The 24,102-nt window shown below is 45.4% G+C and overlaps 1 protein-coding gene across 1 annotated transcript in view; it reads right to left on the bottom strand.

Moving 5' to 3' along the window:
- The window catches only part of RANBP9 (RAN binding protein 9), a 109,041-nt gene extending 85,280 nt beyond the window's left edge, over window positions 1–23,761 (bottom strand). The window contains exon 1 of the mRNA XM_070405702.1: window positions 23,129–23,761. Coding sequence (XP_070261803.1) covers window positions 23,129–23,687 — 559 coding nt within the window. The 5' untranslated portion in view covers window positions 23,688–23,761. The remainder of the gene's footprint in view (window positions 1–23,128) is intronic.
- Window positions 23,762–24,102: the final 341 nt, after the last annotated feature.

The following is a 24,102-nucleotide window of genomic DNA, read 5'->3' as shown; positions in this document are numbered from 1 at the left end:
AAATCTGTTAGATAATAGCTTTAAACATCTTAAATTAGCTATCCCTCAATTTTGATCCCAGAGAGTGTCTGTCCTTCACTCATAATCACCTCCCTTGTCCCTTGCCCAAGACACAATTAACCTTGAAAACTAGCATGTACAAAATAAGCCCATAAAACCACAGAATATGAATAAAGACAGAAGCTGAAATAGCTGGTCAAAAAGTACTCAAAGAGAGTGAGTGAGACCAGTCTCCACAATCCCCAAAAAGGCTGTATGAGAAACAATACTCTAAAATCATTATTCAGGTGTTCTAGTTAGATATGTTCCACATAATACAAACTTATGTCATTAATCTCTTTTTTTAAATATATTTTCATTGATTTCAGAGAGGAAGGGAGAGGGAGAGAGAGAAACATCAATGATGAGAGAGAATCACTGATCGGCTGCCTCCTGCACGCCCCCTACTGGGGATGAGCCTGCAACCCAGACATGTGCCCTGACCGGGAACTGAACCGTGACCTCCTGGTTCATAGGTTCAGGCTCAACCACTGAGCAACGCCAGCTTGGCTAACCTTTCAGTCACACTATAACAATACCTTCATGGGGAGCAGAATTCCCCACCTCAAATTTACCATGATTGTTTTAACACTAAAAAACTTAATTCACAAATTCTATCTTAGCCATATAATAACCATCACAAACCAATGAGGTCATATCTTCCCTTACCATGCACTTCATCAAATAACCAATGTACATCCCATCATTAAACAGTTAAGTTTACAGTTGTAATGCAAATTAGCCCATGTTTACATGGCTTGAAAGAAAGTGTTGAACTCCACAGCTCCTTCCTATTACCATGAAAACTTGTGTCCATAGATGTCTTAAGTATATATGGTGTTGTGTTATGAAGAGAAATAGATGACCGCTGGCCGGTGATAAGCTTGGCTAAGAACATAAAAGTGGCAGCAGCAACATACAGACTAAAACTGCTTTAACATATGTAGGTAATAGATTTACACTGAGCTAAGCAGGAAAAAACAAACAACAGCACAAATCTGCAGAATGACACCAGTGACTTTTTAAAAATAGATATTTGGAAGGTTATGGTTTTAGCAAAACATCTTTTCAGTAAAAATATGTTAAAAATAATTGACTTGCTGGGGGAAAAGGTCATGTAAATTAAATACATTAAAAAAATTAGGCAGTTAAAATAAATCCAAAGAAAACCCTAATTAACTCTGGAGTCCTAAATCAACTAGCTTTTATATTTGTTTTAGTTTTTTTGGAAGGGAAATGATCGAAACTTTCAGAGATAAGATAATCTCAAGGCTTACTTAGTAATAATAATAATAAGTGGTAATTTATTATTTACACCTGTCATGCAAATTAGCCCATGTTCACATACATTTAATACTATGTGAAAGGCACTGGTTCTAAGAGCATTATTAACTTATTTAGCATTGAAAACAACTTATGAAGTAGATACTATTTATTTTTATTTCAAAAACCAGAGGCCTGGTGCACAAAATTCATGCACTCAGGGGGTACCTCAGCCCGGCCTACACCCTCTCGCAGTCCAGGAGCTCTCAGGGGATGTCCGACTGCTGTGGAGCCAGGAGAGGCTCCCACCACTGCCGCTGCACTCGCCAGCCATGAGCCCGGCTTCTGGCTGATCAGTGCTCCCCGTGGGAGCACACTGACCACCAGGGGGCAGACGTGGTCAGTGAGCGTCATATAACCGGTCATTCTGCCGTTCGGTCTATTTGCATATTAGCCTTTTATTATATAGGACTAGAGGCCCGGTGCACAAAAATTTGTGCACTAGGGGGAGAGGGGGCCCCTCAGCCCTGCCTGTGCCCTCTCGCAGTCTGGGACCCCTCAGGAGATAATGACCTGCTGGCTTAGGCCTGCTCCTGGGTGGCAGAGGGCAGGCCCAATTCCTAGGTGCAGCCCCTGGTCGGGCTCAGAGCAGGGACGATTGGGGAGTTGGGGCGCCGCCCCGTCATGCACAGAGCAGGGCGGATGGGGAGGTTGCGATGCCACCCCTAGTCACGCTCAGGGTAGGGCCGATTGGGGGGTTGGGACACCGCCCTCTGTCACACTCAAGGCAGGGTCGATAGGGAAGTTGCGGCGCCACCCCCTGCCACGCACAGAGCAGGGCCGATCAGGGGGTTGGGGCGCTGCCCCCTGCCATGCACAGAGCAGGGCCGATCAGGGGGTTGGGGCACTGCCCCCTGTCACACACAGAGCAGGGACCATCAGAGGGATTGGGGCGCTGCCCCCTGTCACACACAGAGCAGGGACCATCAGGGGATTGGGGCTCCGTACTCTGTCACACACAGAGCAGGGCCCATCAGGGGTTTTGGGAGCTCCCCCCTGTCATGCACAGAGCAGGACCGATCAGGGGGTTGGGGAGCTGCCCCCTGTCACACAGAGTAGGGCCAATAGGGGAGCTGGGGCACCGCCTCCTGTCACATACAGAGCAGGGCCCGTGGGGGGGGGGGGGGGTAGTTGAGGCGCCACACCCTGTCACACTCAGGGCAGGGCCAATGGGGAGGTATGGCTACCCCGTCTCATAGAGCAGGGCCCGTGGGGGGGTTGGGGCGCCGCCACTGTCACACACAGAGCCGCAGGGCAATCAGGGGGTTGGGGCACCGTCCTCTATCACCCACAGAGCAGGGCCGATCAGGGGGTTGGGGTGCTGCCCCCTGTCACACACAGAGCCGCAGGCAATCAGGGCGTTTGGGCGCTGCCCCCTGTCACCCTGATCCCGGTGCCGGGAGGCCTCACGGCTCCGCTGATCCTGCCTGGCAGGGTCACAGATCCGGGTCCCAAACCGCAGACAGCCTTGCCTGCTGCCGCCTGCCTTCAGTATGCAAATTAGCCGCCATCTTGTTGCTTCAGGGTGGGGGCCCCCACTTGGGGTGCCTGGCCAGTCTGGGTGAGGGGCTAAGGACCGTTTTCAGGCTGGCGGGCGACTGGAGCTCCAAACCTCTCCTTTTTTTCTTTTTTTTATTCTGGCATTTATTTACCTTCTATGGCTGTCACTGGAGCTGAGAGCCGGCTTTCTCTCTGAGGCTCGGCTGAAAGCAGGTTTCTGGCCTTTGTTTTCTGTATTCGAAACAATGTTGTGACTCCAGCTCTGAGATCCCTGCTGACTGACAGGAGGTTTCTGGAGTTTTGTTTATCTTCTATAAATGTTACTATGTTTCCAACTGAAGCTCAGAGGCCGGCGGGAAACGTTGGAGTCCACAGCAAGCAAGCAAGCCTCCTGTTAGCTTCCAGCTGCCTGGCTGCTGGCCGCCATCTTGGCTGACAGTTAATTTGCATAAGGATATGCTGATTAGCCAATGGGAAGGGTAGCGGTCGTACGCCAATTACCATGTTTCTCTTTTATTAGTGTAGATGAGGAAACTAAGGGAAAATAAAGAACTGCTCAAGGTTATACTGCTGTGTGAGAATTCTAAACCAGGATTTGTGCTGGGATTTAAATTCAAGAAGTCTGATCCAGTGCAGCTCTGAAACCATAGGAAGGATTTAGTTACAATGAGCATTCTGGGATCGCCTCACATGTATTCCCATCTCCTATCCTTGCTACTTCTTTGGGAAAAGAGATAGAAAATATTTAGGATAAACAATCTCTCAAAGCATTATGTGCTTTTCTATAGCTTCCCCTCATCCAACGTCTGTGAAATAGGTATTATTTAACCTCATTTTTTAAAATGGAAAAATTCTTAGAAATTATATAACCTTGTCCCAAATTAGTAGAATCATGTTAAATCCATTATGAATTAAAATCCCCTACATTTTTCCATTATGCAAAAATAACTGTAAAAAACTACACAATCATAAATCTTCATTATGCTCTACTAAGACATTGTAGAAAAATTCTATAAATATTTAAATATTTAGGAAAAAGTTTAGATGTAAGATTAAAAGGATTCATGTTGTGAGGCTGGGTGAAAAAGGTGAAGGATTAGGCAAAAACAACAATAACAAAAACCACCACCTCTTAGACAATAGCATGGTGATCAGCAGAGGGAAAAGGGGTGGGGGCAGGCAGAAGAAGGTAAAAGGAGGATAAATGGTGAGGGAAGGAGACTTGACTTGGGATGTCGAACACACAATATAATAACTGATGTATTGTAGAATTGTACAACTGAATCTATGTAATTTTATTCACCAACTAGAGGCCCGGTGCATGAAATTCATGCACTGGGGAAGAGGGGGTCCCTCAGCCCAGCCTGCACCCTCTCCAATCTGGATCCCCTGTGGGATCAGGCCCTAAACCGGCAGTCAGACATCCCTCTCACAATCCAGGACTGCTGGCTCCCTACCACTCACCTGTCTGCCTGCCTGATTGCCCCTAACCACTCCCCTGCCAGCCTGAGCAGCCCCTAACCGCTTCTGTCTGCCAGCCTGATCACCCCCTAACCACTCCCCCCTGCCAGCCTGACTGATACCTAACTGCACCCCTGCTGGCCCAATTGCCCCCAACTGCCCTCCCCTGCCAGACTGGTCACCCCTAACTGCCCTCCCCTGCCGGCCATCTTATGGCTGTGGGTACTGCCATCTTTGAGGGCGGGGCAGCCAATTAGCATATTCCCTCCTTATTGGCTGTGGGCGCCGCCATCCTTTGCGATAGCATGAGGGTCAATTAGCATATTCCCTCTTTATCAGATAGGATGTCACCCCAATAAATTCAATTTTTTTAAATATATTTTATTGATTTCAGAGAGGAAGCGAGAAGGAGAGAGAGACAGAAACATCAATGATCAGAGAGAATCATTGACTGGCTGTCTCCTGCATGCCCCACACTGGGATCAAGCCCACAACCTTGGCACGTGCCCTTGACCAGAATCGAACCTGTGACCCTCTGGTCCTCAGGCCGACACTGTAACCACTGAGCCAAACTGGCTAGGGCTAAATTCAATTTTTTTAAAAAGGATTCATGCTATTTCTTAGGTGAGACTACTATTATCAGACTGAAGGGCCTACTTCTAATAATGTTCATCAGCAGGAATTTTATTACCTAAAATTCTGTAATGACCAAAATACAACCTTACACTACCAAAATGTAAACTTTTAAAACACAAGTCTTCACTACTGAGCATTTTCTATATGGTTCAAGAAGAAAATACATTTACTGCTTCAAAACTCTAAGGCTAGAAAAAGTTAGTTCTTTCTATTAAATCTGTTGACTAGTTTTGTTGAAATGGAAAGGGTCTGAATAGTCCATCCCATCCCCCTCCATTCTCCAACATGCTACCAAGTGTCTTTCTGAAAATATAAATTTGCCTTCCTTGTACCACTATCCCTCAATACAATTAAAATTCCTTCTTAAAAGCCTCCTGTTAAACCTAGGGAAAAGATAAACTTCCAGAAAGCCTTGTTTGAGCTCCCCCTCCCCCAGCACTTTCTATCTCCTTTCTGCTCCAGCTACATTCACCAGGCCAGTCTTTGCCCCAAGCAATTCCCTCTAACTGGTAAGCTTGCCTTTCCTTCTCAGCCTGGGTAGGTCCTACTCTTCCTTCAGATCTTAGCTCAAGCTGTACTTCCTCAATTACTCTTTCTCTACCCTCTCTGACTTGGTCTAATTTCCTTTTTATATGTCCCTCATAGTAACACATATCTTTCCCATACATTAAAACACTTAACAGTTATTTGAGATTATTTCACATTTTTGAATTTTAATTCCTGAACACTTTTTGCATTTTAATTCCTACTGATATCCACCCTAACTTCAATCTTTCCTCCTGGAGCCACAATGATTTCCTCAAATGATTCCAACTCCGAAATATTAAATTCTCATAAAGTTTGTTCTGCTACAAAACACATTTCTTGAATACAAATTAACTGATATGCCCTTGATAAATGTGGGAATGATGTCAGCATAAAAAAAAGTCATCTTGTTCATAACACAGCTTTCCCCAGTACATTAATGAATGAAAGAGAAAAGTTTAGCATGTACAAGAGGCCCTAGGTCAATGAAGACTGGGATTCCTACAGAAGTGCATTCCTATAATGCCCAAAACTTAGTGACTTCAGGAACTACTTACACTTGCCACTATATGAAGCCATCTAAGGAAAATGCAAGTGCAGTGCAGATCAAAAAGTGCTAAGGTATTTCCTCTTTGGTTATATCTGTATGGACTCAAACATCTCATGCATGTTTACTTTATGCTTTGGGTTATAATTCAATACTACTTTATTTTGTTGCTCAAACTGTTCTCCCTTAGACTATTGGGAGTGCTTTTCAGTTGGCTCCTCTGACACTCAGACATATTTCCATGATGTGTCCTTGTTTGTTTGTTACTTTCTAGCACCACAAAATGCTAGTATAGTTCCTGCCCCCCTCCTAGAATGACAAATTTCACCAAAGAGCCCTGGCAAATGGCATTAGAACCCAGCTCTAGGTATTAGTATGCTAGTTGTTATGGAAGTACTAGAGGCCCAGTGCACAGATTCGTGCACACTGAAAGGAAAACAATTAGAAGAAATATTATAGAGGCTGGGGAGGGACCGCGGGAGGGCTCCAGGGAGTGTTAGGCCTGTCTTGCCCAGTACCGATCGGCTGGAACCCAGCAGCAAGCTAACCTACCGATCAGAGCATCTGCCTCCTCGTGGTCAGTGTGCATCATAGAGACTGGTCGAACGGTCGGACACTTAGCATATTAGGCTTTTATTATATAGGACTAGAGGCCCGGTGCACAAAAATGTGTGCACTTGGGGGCTCCTTCAGTCCAGCCTATGCCCTCTTGCAGTCTGGGACCCCGCGGAAGATGTCCACCTGCTGGCTTAGGCCCGCTCCCTGGGGGATCAGGCCCAAGCTGGCAGTCAGTCATCCCTCTGGCAGCCCGGCAGCCCTCAGGGGATGTTCACTTACCAGCAGGGAGCAGACCTAAGCTGCAGTCGGACATCCTTAGTGCTGCTGAGGAGGCGGGAGAGGCTCCCACCACCACCGCTGTGCTGGCAGCCATCAGCCTGGCTTGTGGCTGAGCAGAGCTCCCCCTGTTGGAGCGCACTGACCACCAGGAGACAGCTCCTGCATTGATCATCTGTCCCCTTGTGGTCAGTATGTGTCATACTGACCAGTCATTCCCAGTCATTCTGCTGTTAGGGTCAATTTGCATATTACCCTTTTATTATATAGGATAGAGGCCTGGTGCATGGGTGGGGGCCAGCTGGTTTGCCCTGAAGGGTGTCCCAGATCAGGGTGGGGGTTCCACTGGGGTGCCTGGCCAGCCTGGGTGAGGGGCTTGTGGCTGTTTGCAGGCTGGTCACAGTCCCTTCATGGTGGGCGTCCCCACTGGGGTGCCTGGCCAGCCTGGGTGAGGGGCTGATGGCTGTTTGCAGGCTGGTCAAGCCCCCCCCAGCGGGGACCCACACCCCATGGAGGTTTGGCCAGTCTGGGTGAAGGGCTGATGGCTGTTTGCAGGCTGGCCACACCACCTTTAGAGTAGAGGGTCTTCACTGGGGTGCCTGGCCAGTCTGGGTGAGGGGTTGAGGACCGTTTTCAGGCTGGCCAAGCCCCCTGGCGACAGAAGCTCCCAGCCTCTCCTTTTTTTCCTTTTTCTTTTTTTTTTTTATTCTGGGATTTATTTACCTTCTATAATTGAAACTTTGTAGCCTTGAGTGGAGCTCAGAGCTGGCCAGGGTGGGTGGGAAGCTTGGCTTCCTCCATCGCCAGGGGCAACCCAAGCCTCCTGCTCGCTCCAGCTCCATGGCCACAGCTGGCTGAAAGCAGGTAACTGGGGTTTATTTATCTTCTATAATTGAAACTTTGTTGCCTTGAGTGGAGCTCAGAGCCGGCCGTGGCAGGCAGGAAGCTTGGCTTCCTCCATCACTAGGGCAACAGAGCCTCCTGCTCACTCTAGCTCCGTGGCTGCCAGCCATCATCTTGTTTGGGTTAATTGGCATATAGTCGCTCTGACTGGCTGGTGGGCATGGCTTAAGGCATAGCGAAGGTACGGTCAATTTGCATGTTTGTCTTTTATTAGTGTAGATTATTACTTTCATGTGTCCTCATTGACAAGAGCAAGGAAATATGTGTTTTATACTAAACCCCTGCATATACACATATCTGTATTTCCATGTTATCATTTGTGTCAATATTAAATTAAACACGAGTTCATGGTGATGTCTCCAACTCTAATCATCACATGGATCACTCTAACCTCTGCTTTTTATCCATAAAATTCCACTCCAATGGTAAGAAACCTAGCTCCTATCATTTGCCATCCATTGATTTACGTGTTCAATTCTAGTATGTAGCAGTAACAGAACTGTTAACTCATATCCCCAAGAAATATGACTTTATCAAGAGTTCAGTACTCACCTAGTTTATTTTTTTAAAATATATTTTTATTGATTTCAGAGAGGAAGAGAGAGGGGATGGGGAGGGGAGAGAGAAACATCAATGATGAGAATGAGTCATTGATCGGCTGCCTTCTGCATGTCCCCTACTGGGGATCGTGCCTGCAACCCAGGGATGTGCCCTTGACTGGAATCGAACCTGGGACCCTTTAGTCCACAGGCCAACGCTCTATCCACTGAGCCAAACCAACTAGGGCTCACCTACTTTCTTTTACCTTTAGTTTAACAGACCCCACTGATTTCCAAAGTTATTTAGCTCAGTACCTTTCCCTTCCCCTTCTCCAGGCTGTTTCATACATTTGTAAAAGATTATGTGATCACATTCTGCATTCTATCCTGGGATTTCCCCCCTTCTTCTAAATAATTTTTTAATTTGCATCCATTAAGGTTCATTTTTCATCCTGTAAAATTCTATGGGTTTGATAAATAAATACAGTGTCAGGTATCCACAATTACATATCATACAGAATACTTTATTTTTTTAAAATATATTTTATTGATTTTTTACAGAGAGGAAGGGAGAGAGTTAGAAACATCGATGAGAGAGAAACATCGATCAGCTGCCTCCTGCACATCTCCTACCAAGGATGTGCCTGCAACCCAGGTACATGCCCTTGACCGCAATCGAACCCGGGACCCTTCAGTCCGCAGGCCGACGCTCTATCCACTGAGCCAAACCGGTTTCAGCCAGAATAGTTTAACTGACCTAAAAAATCCCCTGTACTTTGCTATTCCCACCCTTTCTTTCTTCCTTCAAAGCCCCTATCAACCAGTCATCTTTTTACTACAACTATGGTTTTGTCTTTTCCAGGTCATATAATTGAAATCACAGTATGTAATCTTTTCAGTCCGGCTTCTTTCAGTCAGCAATATGCACTTAAAATCCCTTGTGTCTTTGCATGGATGGGTAGCTCACTTCTTTTTATCACTGAATAATATTTTATTGCATGGATATACCACAGTTTATCCATTCACCTACGGAAAAGCATCTTTGTTGCTTGTTTGGGGCAATTATGAGAAAACCTGCTATGAACATTCATGTGCAGGTGTTTGTGTGGGCATAAGTTTTCAAATCAGTTGGGTAAATAGCAAGGAGCTGAAATGATGGATCATATGGTAAAACTATGTTTAGCTTTGTTAGAAACTGCCAAACCATCTTCCAAAGTGGTGGTATCACTTTGCATTCCCACCAGCAATGTCTGAGAGTTCCTGTTGCTCTGCATCCTCTCCAACAATTAGCACTGCCAGGTTTTCTTTGGATTTTAGCCATTCTAATAGCTAAAGGTAGGTATTTCCTCTGTTTAAAAAAAAAAAAAAGTGAAAAATACTAAATCCTGAATCAGATTTTTATTTTTGATTAGAGCTGTCAAGTGCTCACATCTCTAAGAAGGAAGCCAAAACCCTGAGGCTTAAGGATGTGAAAGATCAGCAGCCAGTGTAATATTGGGCACAAATGCCAGTGGAAATTTAACTGGGCTTGTATTTTATTAGGACTATTATTTTTGTAGTCTATGGTTACAAAGTTCCACAGGTTTTAAACGGTCTGCACAGCCTTCTTTTTCCCATAAGCCCTGCTACTTTTAGAGTGCAATTTTGAGGAAAACATGGGGTTTTCTCCAGTAACACATTTTTGGCATTACAGCAGAAATGCCTATACTTTCCCCTAGGACACACCATCCTATCATCTCCCATTTCTAAAGACTTCATTTCTATACTTTCCAACATCAAAGGAATTCCAATTCCCTGGACCCTTTCTTGGTTTGTTTTTATCTTCCTTTTTCCTCCCCCAGGATGGGCTTACATGGTAATCACTTAAAAGCTCCCAAATAGCCTTGATTTTCCTCAGATGCCTATCCTTCCATCACACCCCACCAGCAAAACCACAGCCTTAGATCAATACTATAATCTCCCTTCCCTAACTCCTGCTCTGAGCATTTGGCCTCTGCTGAATAAAGTCCAACAATCTTGCCAAGACCCACTCTTACGAAGTCAGCTGGGTTCTCCCACTGTTATCAACAATACACTCAGAAATCTTGAGTTTGTTCCCCATTCCCCTCTGTGTCTAGCCCACATTTTCACCATTCACTCTGAGCCCTCTACTCGAACTCATTGAGCACACTACCTTGACTATCTAATCTAATAAAAGACAAACATGCAAATTGACCGTACCTTTGCTATGCCTTAAGCCACGCCCACCAGCCTGGGACCCCCTCAGGGGATGACCACCTGCTGGCTTAGGCCCGCTTCCCGGAAGATCGGGCCTAAGCCGGCAATCAGACATCCCTCTGGCAGCCCGGGAGCCCTCAGGGGATGTCCACTTGCCAGCGGGGAGCAGGCCTAAGCTGAAGTCGGACATCCTTAGCGCTGCTGAGGAGGCGGGAGAGGCTCCCACCACCACTGCTGTACTGGCAGCCGTCAGCCTGGCTTGTGGCTGAGCAGAGCTCCCCCTGTTGGAGCGCACTGACCACCAGGGGGCAGCTCCTGCATTGAGCATCTGCCCCCTGGTGGTCAGTGTGTGTGTGTGTCATAGTGACCAGTCATTCCCAGTCATTCTGCTATTAGGGTAAATTTGCATATTACCCTTTTATTATATAGGATTATTATTCATTAATGTATTAGAAAACTCCTGTAAACCTACTTTTGCCCCACACTGTATATAATCCTGTGGTATAAATCACTGTCAATAATGCACTGAGGTTGGTGGTGAGCATAATGAACTTTTAAAAAAAGTTTTTAATGTAATAAAAACAAGTACAGTTAGTAATTATTTGTTAAAATGCGTTAAATTTTGTATACATTTATTGGGATGCCATACCTTGGACTGACATCTTACTGTCATCTAACTTATGTCTCTTCAGTTTTATCTACACAAACTAAAATGAAACTTACTTAGAAATGATATAGTAGTCTCTAACAGTACTTTCTAAAGGGGATTTTAGGGATACTTTTGGATTATGTGGATTTTCATCTTACATGCTGACATTAGAAGCTAATTGCCAGGCACAATGTAACTCCACTATTAGCCAGTCATTAAAAAACGAAACACAGACCTATTTAAAACCACAGACCTAGAGACAACCAAGATGGCGGCATAGGTAAACACCTGAATTTGCTGCCACGCACAACCACATTAAAACTACAACTAAAAGACAAAACGAATACCACCCAGAACCACAGGAAGGCTGGCAGAGTGGAAATTCTACAACTAGAAGGAAAGAGAAAAGTGCATTGAGTCCAGTAGGAGGTGCAGTGGTATGGAAGTGTGGAGGTACAGAGGTGCATGCGAAAGGGCTGGCAGCTGGGAACACTCTCATATTTTTCAATTGGGAGGGAGATACAAGCTCTCGACTGCTCTGAACTCCAGCTCCGGGTGAGAATTTGGGGATCCAGACTCATATGGAGAGAAAATGGACTGTCTGGCATCGGGCCAGAACGTGAGGGCAGCTTTCTCGCAGAGATGCTTGCAGCGGTCATTGTTCCTGCACAGGGCCACGGAACACAGATCCCGGGCCTCTCTGAGGCAGAGCAGACTGGCAGCCATTGCGTTTTGCTCGACCCTGGTGATTCCGAGACCCCGCCCCACCCAATTTACAAGCCCAGCCAAGCTGTACGCAGAGGCTTTTGCATATGAATGGCCTGGTCTTTCTCCGCCTAAAAACCTGGGCAGACTCAGTGAACGCCAAAGCCCGACTGAAGCAAGTCCTGCCCCATAAGGGTGTCTCCAGCACAGAAGTTCTCCCATTGTAGACACAACTGGTCCTCACAGCCAAAGGGCCTGGAGGTCAATTCCTCCCAGTGATACCTACAACAATCAAGGTTTAACTACAACAAGACTGTGCACAAAGCCCACAAAGGGGTGCACCAAGAGTGTCCACCTCAGGTAATTGGGGAGGCTAAGCCACTGGGCCCTATAGGACACCTAGCACACAAAGCCACTCTATCAACACAGGGAAGCAACCAAAATGTGGAGACAAAGAAACATGTCACAAACAAAAGAAATGGAGGAAAGCAAACTACTGGATATAGAGTTCAAAACCACGGTTATAAGGTTACTCAAGAATCTTCTAGAAACCTCTGAGAAATTTAGTAAGACCCTCAAGGATATGAAAAATGACTAACTAGAAATTAAGCATACACTGACCGAAATAAAGAATACTATACAGAGATCCAACAGCAGACTAGAGGATCCCAAGAATCAAGTCAAAGATTTGAAATACAAAGAAGCAATAAATACCCAACCGGAAAAGCAAAAGGAAAAAAGAATACAAAAATACGAAGATAGTGTAAGAAGCCTCTGGGACAACTTCAAGCATACTAACATCCGAATTATAGGGGTGCCAGAAGAAGAAAGAGAGCAAGATATTGAAAACCTACTTGAAGAAATAATGACAGAAAACTTCCCCTATCTGGTGAAATAGACTTACAAGTCCAGGAAGCGCAGAGAACCCCAAACAAAAGGAATCCAAAGAGGACCACACCAAGACACATCATCATTAAAATGCCAAGGGCAAAAGACAAAGAGAGAATATTAACACTTGGATTGCGGGAAACGAGTTAAGTCGGCTCGCGTGAATTGCGCGTACTCCGAGGGAGCCGTCTTAACTCGGTTCATATAGATTTGCGGTGGAGTGCGGGAAACGTGTAAACTCGGGCCGATTGTAACTGCGTATTACCAAATATTTGTTTGTTTGCCGTTCACAAAGATACCTACCTGCGTATGCGAACCGTTTCATACCCATTGGGGTAATAGGTATCATAAAAATCCCTTGTAAGTAGAGAACACTTTATGGCGCTGGTCGAGTACAATACCGTTAGGGTACCAATGTATTGTTTTCTCATTTTATAACCGATATCCCTGGATATCTCACCATGCAAAGAGAATAGTTATTGAGAAATACTTCTTGTGTCCGGACGTCTTTAGTTTTGAGTTTTGTGAATATTATTACGTGTTTAAATATTTAAATATATTGTGATAAAGACATTCATATAGAATTTTTTAACCAAATAAAATAAAATCGTTCCGCAAAGTGTTCGCATAATAATTATTTTTTTATATCAGATATCTATCGGAGTACCGCTATTTTCAGTTAGTATTATTTTTATTTGCTTTAACCTAGAATGTCGCAGCATTCAGACTATAGTGATGATGAGTTTTGTGCAGACAAGTTGTCCAATTATTCTTGTGATAGCGATCTTGAAAATGCGAGTACAAGTGATGAAGATTCTAGTGATGATGAAGTAATGGTGCGTCCCAGGACATTGAGGCGACGAAGAATTTCGAGCTCCAGCTCTGACTCAGAGTCAGATATAGAAGGCGGGAGAGAAGAATGGTCGCATGTTGATAATCCACCGGTCTTAGAAGATTTTTTAGGGCATCGAGGATTAAACACAGATGCTGTTATAAATAATATAGAAGATGCCGTGAAATTATTTATCGGAGATGATTTTTTTGAATTTCTTGTAGAGGAGTCAAACAGGTATTATAATCAAAATAGGAATAATTTCAAACTTTCAAAAAAAAGCCTAAAGTGGAAAGATATAACCCCTCAAGAGATGAAGAAGTTTTTAGGGTTAATTGTTCTCATGGGACAGGTGCGCAAAGATAGAAGAGATGACTATTGGACCACGGAGCCATGGACGGAGACGCCATATTTTGGTAAAACGATGACGAGAGACAGGTTCCGACAGATATGGAAAGCTTGGCACTTCAATAATAATGCGGATATCGTAAATGAATCAGATAGACTTTGCAAAGTGAGACCAGTACTAGATTATTTTGTGCCTAAATTTATAAATATTTACAAACCTCATCAGCAATTATCACTAGATGAAGGGATCGTACCTTGGAGGGGAAGATTATTCTTTAGGGTATATAATGCTGGCAAGATCGTTAAATATGGAATATTGGTTCGTTTGTTGTGCGAAAGTGATACAGGATATATCTGTAACATGGAAATTTATTGCGGCGAAGGAAAGCGATTATTGGAAACGATACAAACAGTAGTGTCTCCATACACTGATTCGTGGTACCATATATATATGGACAATTATTATAATAGCGTCGCAAATTGTGAAGCACTTATGAAAAACAAATTCAGAATATGTGGAACAATCCGGAAAAATCGAGGTATACCTAAAGATTTTCAAACAATTTCTTTGAAAAAAGGTGAAACAAAATTTATAAGGAAAAATGATATATTGTTACAAGTGTGGCAATCAAAAAAGCCTGTATACCTGATTTCTTCGATTCATTCTGCGGAGATGGAAGAAAGTCAGAATATTGACAGAACATCAAAAAAGAAAATTGTCAAACCGAATGCACTCATTGACTACAATAAACATATGAAAGGTGTTGACCGGGCCGACCAATACCTTTCATATTATTCGATATTGCGGAGGACGGTCAAATGGACAAAAAGGTTGGCAATGTATATGATAAATTGCGCATTATTTAATTCTTATGCAGTTTACAAATCAGTGAGGCAAAGAAAAATGGGTTTTAAAATGTTTTTGAAACAAACAGCTATCCACTGGTTGACGGATGATATTCCAGAGGACATGGACATTGTTCCAGACCTTCAACCAGTACCGTCTACTTCTGGAATGCGGGCTAAACCACCTACATCTGATCCACCATGCAGGCTATCGATGGACATGAGAAAGCATACGTTACAGGCAATTGTCGGAAGTGGAAAAAAGAAAAACATTTTGAGAAGGTGTCGCGTATGTTCCGTTCATAAATTGCGCAGTGAGACACGCTACATGTGCAAATTTTGCAATATACCTCTACATAAAGGGGCGTGTTTTGAAAAAATCATACGCTAAAAAACTATTAATTTCTATTTGTTTTGATTTATTATGAAAATTTTATTTTAAACTTTAAAAATATGTGTATATTTTTAGGTAATAAGTATTTTTTGGGTTTTTCGTATTTAGTTTATATATATCGAATTATTTATGTACTGAATAGATAAAAAAATGTCTGTGATTGAATAAATTTTCATTTTTTACACAAGAAACCGAAAATTTCATTTCAATCGAACCCATACTTCAAAAGATATAGGCATTTTAAACTAACTCTGATTTTGCGCGGGAAACCTAAATAATTGCCCGCGCCATCTTATATTTTGGCGGGAAATTCACCCGACACCGTAGTGTTAAAAGCAGCAAGAGAAAAAGTTAGTTACCTACAAGGGAGTACCCATATGACTGTCAGCTGATTTCTCAACAGAAACTATGCAGGCCAGAAGGGAGTGGCAAGAAATATTCAAAGTGATGAATAACAAGAACCTACAACCAAGATTACTCTACCCAGCAAAGCTATCATTTAGAATTGAAGGTCAGATAAAGAACTTCACAGATAAGAAAAAGCTAAAAGAGTTCATCACCACCAAAACGGTATTGTATGAAATGCTGAAGGGTATTCTTTAAGAAGAGAAAGAAGAAAAAGGTAAAGATAAAAATTATGAACCAGAAAGTGACAACAAATAAATATCTATCAATAAATGAATCTAAAAATCAAGTGAATCAAAAATCTGACAAACAGAATGGTGAATACAATAGAATCAGGGGCATAGAAAGGGAGTAGACTGAGAATTCTGGGGGATAGAAGGGGGTGTGGGGGGTGCAGAAAGGCACTGGACAAAAATCATACACCTATGGACAAGGACAGTGCGGGGGGGGGGGGGGGGGGTAAGGGCAGCGGGTGGGGTGGGAACCGGGTGGAGGGGAGCTATGGGGGGAAAAGGAGGAACAACTGTAATAATCTGAATAAAGATTTTAAAAAAATAATAAAATAAAAATTAATTAATTTTTAAAAAAACACCTGATTTAACCTCAATCCTCCTCTAGGCACTCCCTAACCTCTTTCCTCATCCATATTTCTCAAGAGTAATCTATATTCACTTTCTCTTTGCTTGGTCCCTTCTGTTTATTCTGATTTTTTTCCCCACCACTCAATTCAAACTGTTCTCCCTGAGATCACAATGATCTAATTTCCAAATTCAGTGGAAAATTTTCTGTGCCTATTTCACTAAACCTATCTGTTGCATTTGACACTAAAGAGCACTTCATTTCTGATACTCCTCTGCTCAGCTTCTGTGACACCACACTCCTCTTTCCAGGTCCCTCTTAACTATTCCTTCTTGCGATCCATCCAGTCTTTTCATGTTAGTGTTGCTCAGGGTTCCATCTTTGACTCACTGCTCTTCTCACTTCACTTACTCTTTCATACACTCCCAGAGTTCCAACTACCAAGAGGTGATTCCCAAATCAGTCATGACCTGGATCTCTCCCAAGCTCCAGGCAATAATGATCCCTGCCAATCTGCCTTACACACTTCCTTACTGAAAGAAGTAGAGCCCAGACCATCCTTTGTGCTAAGAGGATGTTTTATATATCCCTAGAGGCCCGTTGCACGAAATTCATGCATGGGAGGGGGGGTCCCCTCAGCCCAGCCTGCACCCTCTCCAATCCGGGACCCCTCTTGCAATCCGGGACCACTGGCTCCTAACTGCTCACCTGCGTGCCTGCCTGATCGCCCCTAACTGCCCCCCCTGCCAGCCTGATCACCCCTAACCGCCTCTGCCTGCCAGCCTGATCGCCCCTAACCGTACCCCCCTGCTGGCCTGGTCACTCCTCACTGCCCCCCCCTTCCAGCCTGGTTGCCCCTAACTGCCCCTGATGCCGGCCTGGTCACCCCTCACTGCCCCCCCTTGCCGACCTGCTCGCCCCACGCAGCCGGCTGTTTGGTCATTGCATTAGGGCATCCCGACCAATTTGCATATTGCCCTTTTATTAGTATAGATTACTACCCTCACACGCCTACAGCTGATTCAACACAGGTCAGCACCTGACATTGAAAGTCACCAATTCACACCACAGCATATAATGAAAAGCTATGCCAATGAAGAATGATGACAATTAGCAAGACCAACTTGGTAAGTCTCTCAGGAATTTGAAATAGGAAGGAAAGAATAAGTCAAGAGAAAAAAAGAGAAGTAAGAAAACGAGAAACTAGTGATTGCAGCTGAGTCACTTTAGAAGGGGAATAAAGTAACAAACCATGAACTCCAGCTGTTGTGATTACTGGAGCCACCTTAACCCAGAAGACCTATTCTTTGCGTAAGGCTTGCTTCTTTCGCTTTTTCTGGTTTCCATGAAGTCAGGTCACATGGCTAAGATTTCCATTTTCACTTATCTACAAATATATTGTAACTAGAGGCCTGATGCATGAAAATTCATGCAAGACTAGGCCTTCCTACCCTCGGCTGCCAGCACTGGCTTCCCTCCAGCACCCAGGACCCAGGCTTCTCTACTCTGGCCGCTGGCAGGCACCTGGAACCCAGGCTGGCTTTCCCCGGGCCGCCCACAGGCACCCAAAACCTGAGCTGGCTTCCCCCAGGCTACCTGCAGGCACCAGGGGCCCAGGCTGGCTTCCCCTGGGCTGCCCTCAGGCACCCGGGACCCAGCTGGCTTCCCTCCAGCCCCGGCTTCGTCAGGAAGGACATCCAGAACGAAATCCGGTCTAATTAGCATATTGCCCTTTTATTATTATAGATACTTCTTACAATTATTATTTGATTCATGGTTCCTCGCAAGAACCTAACAGAGTCAGAAACCCAACCATCAACTTTGATTTCTCTCTCCATCATCCCATTATATCCTGTCAGTGCTACTTTAAAACATTACAACTATGTTTGTTCTTCTCCACCCCTACCACTGATCAAGTTCAGATCCTTATTTCTGATGTGGTCTGCTGGAACAGTCTTCTAAATGGGTTTGATATACCCAATATTGTACCCGTTGAATCTATCTTTTAATTATTGTGTAATCTGACAAAAATGAAAATATGAACCAGTCACTTCCTATTTAAAATCCTTTAATGATTCATCTCCTACAGAATAAGATCTAAGATCAATAAAATATTCTATAAGGCCTCTCACAATCTTTTTCCAGCTGCTCCTTGTTGCACTTAAATTCCAATCACCCAAAACTGCTTGTAGTTCCAAACATATACAAGAATTCTCCGTGCTTTCTTACTTGTAATACCTAGCCCCTCCCCTTCCCCTATAGACTACTTATCTTTTAAGACTGACCACTAGCCTCATCCTCTCTAAAAGCTGTCCCTGACACCAACTTCATCCCTTCCAATGTCAGCCTGAGTAGAGCTCCTCCTGCCCTCCAACGTGTGCTCTTTATAACACTTCCTTTACCACATCATGTCCTTGGTGCTCTTTGAATAAAAAGACAGTATTGCATGCACCTCTGAGTGCCCAGAACCTTGCACAATGTAAACAAACACTCACTAAAAGGTTGCTGAATAAATGAAAGAATACGGAAATAGAGACCAAGGCATATACACAAACTAGAGGACCGGTGCACAAACAGATTCGTGCACCAGTGGGGTCCCTCAGCCTGGCCTGTGCCCTCTCACAATCCGGAAGCCCTTGGGGAATGTTGGACTGCCGGTTTCAGCCAGATCCCTGCAGATCAGGCTGGAACCAGCAGTCTGACATCCCCTGAGGGATGTAGTAGTGCACACAGTGGCAGGTGGCTGGGGAGGAGCCCAAGCCAGAGTCAGGCGCCACGCCGCTCCCGCTTATCCCAGCCAGCCCTATGGCGCAAGCCTCTGCCACCACTTGGTAGCGCTGCCATGGAGGCGGGAGAGGCTCGCGCCAGCGCAGCTGCGCTTGCCAGCCATGAGCCCAACGTCTGGCGCCCATCAGTCAGCTGAGCAGTGCTCCTACTGTGGGAGCGCACTGACCATCAGGGGGCAGCTCCTGTATTGAGCGCCTGCCCCCTGGTGGTCAGTGCACGTCACAGCAACCTGTCAAGCAGTTGACCAGTTGTGTAGGGTTTTATATATATAGACTAAAGGCCCGATGCATGAAAATTCATGCAAGAGTAGGCCTTGCTTCCCCTGGCTGCTGGCACCAGCTTCCCCCTGGCACCCAGACCCAGGTTTCCCTCCTCCCACCGCCCGCAGGCACCCGGGACCAGGCTGGCTTCCCCCAGCTTTGTCAGGAAGGATGTCCGGAAGGATGTCCGGTCTAATTAGCATATTACCCTTTTATTATTATAGATTATCTAGCAGGGTATCTGCTAAACAGCAACTGCTCAATGAACTATCATTACTATTGTCTATTTTACTACAAATATGATTATTAGACTCACTTGATTCTTTCAATTATCAGCTGGTATTTTTAAAGCTAAACTTCCCAAAAATCTGGCAAAGGGAACCCTGGGAAATGCTCAGTTTGGTTTTTAAATTCCTTGATTTTTGAGGAGCAATTTTATATCACCCCCATAATTCTTATAGGACATTTGTATTGGCAGGCAAGCAAATATTTATTGAGATATTTGTTCAACCTTAAGAAGTGAAAGAAATCAGATAAGCAATTAAACTTAGGTCTAATGGCAGTTGATATTGAGGGGGAGGGGAATTAGGCATACCAAAAGCTCAACCTATTTGGTTAGATACTGTTAATAATGCTTTAAATTAAAAATGCAATCCACTATTTCATTGCTTCCTACCATTCCCAACTTACACTTATCTTCTAAGCTGCCCTAAATTAGCATAATCAAGGTGTCTGGACTTTTTCATGGCATTAGTGTGATCCAGGTAACACTTTTCTCCAGTAGTTTTAATGTCAACTATTCTTCAAAAAGTTCTAAATGTGATCAATGAATTTTACCTACTTGAGATACTTAAAAATCTCACACAAGTTGAAATAGGCAATTCAGTATAGTGGAAAGAGCTACATTTAGAATCTGTGAAAATAAGTTTCAATCCTGGCTTAACTGTGACTGGCAAAATCTAACCTCTAAGTGCTCCCACTTTCTCAGATCTAAAATGAGAATTCCACCACCTTATCCAAATCTACTTCTATCAAAATGCTTTATAAAATATCCAAAGAGTGATAACTTCACAAATATAAAAATGAAATCTGTAACTGAAAACATTTCTGGTAATCAAAGCCATTGTCAAATTCATGAAAATGCTTTAAGTTGGAATAAAGTTATCATAATAACTTAAGTCTAAACTTTTGTCATATTTGTATTTATTCAAAGCTGACAACTGTAAAAAGGAAAGAAACATACCTGAGTATTTCAACAGTTGGTGTAAAACTGCTAAGCAAAAGGTTTTGTTGTGGGTTTGTTGTTGTTTTTTTAACGTACAGAATACACACCCTATTTCTCGTCAATCCAAACAACTTTGTCTATTTGTCTGGCATTAATATTAATCCCTTCAGATCACTTAAGGAGCCACACACTGCGACCAAAAACAGTAATTCCAACTTAAAAGAATAAACTCTTAAAAACAGAATGTGGTCAGAGCAAAAGAAACCAAGATATTTCTATTTCAAAGGTAAGGATAATTCTCATTCTGGAAAATAATTATCAATCCTTTAAAATTCTGTAATATGCAAAAAAACTTTGTGAATAGTAGTTATTAATGTCAAATGTGTCTCAAAATGCTTAGGTAAAAACAATGCAGCACAATGATAGGTTAAATAAAATCATCTCTGCTTATTTTGGGACTTCAAAGTTTTACTTTCCCACAACCTATTACACTTCCCCTTTTCTCCCTTCCCTTATTACTGGGACAGAGTTGCCCAGTACTTTTGGTGTGATCCACTCAGAAGGCACACAGAAAAACAACAGGAAGAAAAACACCCAACACATTAAAATAACAAGACAAGAGGAAGAGGCAGTAGAAGGGGGAAAAAAGAGACTGTGTTTGCATCAAGGGGGAAGAGAGAGACAAAGGGGAGAAAGAAAGGGACAAGAGAGCAAAAGGATGACAAACAACAAAATCTGTCCTTCCGGAAATAATGGTTTATGATTATAAAAGAGTGAAGTTTCCAGAAAGTGAATCTTAGTCTTACACAATAGAAAGTAATACAGAGGCCAACAGGAAAAATAATTGAGACAGCAGTGTCATAAATATTCCAAACGCCAACCAATTTCACACAAGCATGAACTTTTCTCTGACCTAAATCAACAACTTTAGGTAAAAGGAGTTAGTAAAACTAATCAAACCATGTTACAGTGCTAAATAAACTGTAATCATACATCTTAGATATCATGGAAATTCAGAGCTGGAAATTTCCTTCCCAGCCATCCAGCTCAACTCCCTCATCAGGCAGAGAAAGAAACTGATGCCCTGTTTTGTAACATGCCTAAAATCACAAATGATTGCAGAACTCAGGGAAGCTAGAACTCTTTGTTCAATAATCTTCCATATCTTCTGCTTCTGATTTTTGTAAGTTAATTATTAACCATCAACCATACATTTAAAAAGTTTGTCAAGTCTAACAAAAAGCTTTCTGGTGGCCAGATCAGAAGTAAACACCTCATAACATAGCACTGTTCACACAAATTAAAACACAAAATTAAACAGTAGCCTTGACAGGGTATTAACAAAATATCCGAACTTAAGAAAAAACAAAAGAAGCCCAGTATTCTGAAATTTTCAGCCATTTAAGTTAAGAAACATATGGGAAGCTTTTCTCTGGGTCTATGAATAAAAAGAAGAAATATTCAACAAGGCCTATTTTTGTACGTGGTTCTATGCAGCCAAAATCATTTGGTAGATTTGTCCCCATTCTCCTTTCTGATTAAATAGTAACTTACTTGTCAAGGTTCTTCTTAAATTTCAGTTCTGTATACTTTAAGTATTTAACCACCACAATTGTTTATACCCTCTCTATCCATGTCACTGGGACCTGATTAAAACCCTCCCTTTGTAGCCAATCAAAATACGGCTGCTTTGAATGTAAAAGCTCCAGATTCAGGTTTGGGGCCTAAAAAATTGGATTTGTTTCCAGGCAAATACATTGGATTGTTTCTCCCGGCCACCCCACCCCACCCCACCACTCACACAAGTAAACTTGATGCATGCTCTTAATTTGGGCTACATTTTTAAAATTCCCATTGCAACTTATAATTTTATATAAAACTGATCTGCATGAAGCTTTGTTTTAATATAGCAGACACTGATGAGGGAAGAGGGAGACAAGCACAAGCCTAAGGCTTTTTTTTAAAAACTGCAGGTGTAAAACCCAAGCCAATTTTCTTAAAAATACTAAATAACATTTTTTTTAAAAATCCTTGTTTTCAACCAAACTTCACATAATGCCAACACGTAAATATACGGCATTTCCAATCAGCAGTGGTAGATTTCTGCTCCCGGAAGAAAACGCGGACTCCTGAGGTTTCACCTCTCTTACCCTCCCAGCTGCCTTCCGTAAGACACATTGACGGCAAACTTGGGCCCCTCGTCCCTTTGTCCCCCCCTAATCTCTGGCCTAATTTTGGACAAAATCCCCCACTGATGACTCCTCCCCCTGTCTACCCCTGCACGCCCTTAGCAATTACACCTCGGCACCGGGCCTCTCTCCCCGCCGCGTAAGAAGAGAACGCCTGACCCACGCCACCTGGAGAACAATGTAACCCAACTCCGCGCCCATGGATTCCTCCATCCAGGCCCTAAGATTTATCTCCAGGGGAAATCAGAAAGCGAGTCGTGTCCTGTCATGCTGGCTTCCCCCGAGGTGTCCTAGTCCCAGCCGAGGCTGACCGCCCCGTGACGCCGAGGAGCAGGTTACTCACCTTCCCGGCCCCGGCCCCGGCCCCGGCCCGCACACCTTCCCCACGACCCCATCCCGCCCGCGGGGCAGCAGCGCGGCGGCGAGTCCCCTCCGAGGGCGCCGGGCCCGGAGGGAGGGAGGGGGCCGGGGGCGGTCGGGGCGGCGGGGACCCCTACCTTTGTAGTGCACCCGCAGGTTGTTCTGCGACAGGCCGATGTAGCTGAACTTGTCCTTGGGGCTCCAGGACCGCGGCAGCGGCGTCTCCTGCTCGTCCACGGCCGGGTAGAGGCGCTTCAGCCGCCGCTGCAGCTCCTTCTCCTGCTCGTTCAGGGCCGAGTCCCCGTGCGGGAAGGGCGCCGCGGCGCTGCTGCCCGCCAGGGCCGGGCCCGGGGCTGGGACGCCTCCGGCCGGGCCCGGGCCCGCAGCGAGACCCGGCGGCGCGCTGGCGGCGGCGGCCGAGGCGGGCGGCGGGGGCGGCGGGGGCGGCGGGGCCGCGGTGGCCGGGGGCGGCGGCGGCGGCGGCGGCGGCGGGTGCAGGAGCAGGGCGGCCGCCGCGGCCCCCAAGCCGCCGCCGCCGCCCGCGCCGCCACCGGGCGAGCCGGCGGGCGGGGAGCCGGCGCTGACGGCCGGGGGCGCGGGCAGGACGACTCCGGAGACCGGGACCACGGCCGCCGGCGGTGGCGGCGGCAGCTGCTGCTGTGGCTGCGGCGGCGGCGGCGGAGGCTGCCCGGACATCCCGGCCGCGACTCAGCCCGCGGCCGCCTCCACCTCTTCTCTCCTTCCTCGTCCGCTTCCCGGGGGCGCTGTCGCTGCGGCCGCGGGCACCAGGCGCCCAGTCCGCCCGCCCCGGAAGCAGGCGGCGGGCCGCGCGCCCAGGGAGAGCGCGACGGTTGGGGGTCGGGGTCGGGGCCGGGTGGGCGGCGGGCCCGGGAGCCCGAGAGAACGTTGGCGGAGCGCGGCCCGGGCCGGGGCGCCGGGGCGAGGCGAGGCGAGGCGAGACGGAGCGCGGGCGGGAGGGCGCGGAGGGCGCGGAGGCTGCCGCTGCGGCCGCTGCTCTCGCGGCTGTTTCCCGGCGGGCGGGCCGGGCCGGCGCGAGACGCTGCGCGCGGGCGGCGCTGGGCGAGGGGGCGGCACCGAGCGCGAGCGGCGC

Source organism: Myotis yumanensis, unplaced genomic scaffold (assembly GCF_028538775.1).
Source record: "Myotis yumanensis isolate MYYU_CA2020_CCGP unplaced genomic scaffold, mMyoYum1.0.hap1 SCAF_2, whole genome shotgun sequence".
NCBI classification, from domain to species: Eukaryota; Metazoa; Chordata; class Mammalia; order Chiroptera; family Vespertilionidae; genus Myotis; species Myotis yumanensis.
The sequence above is the reverse complement of the archived record's forward strand: the minus strand, read 5'-3'. Positions and strand labels throughout refer to the sequence as shown.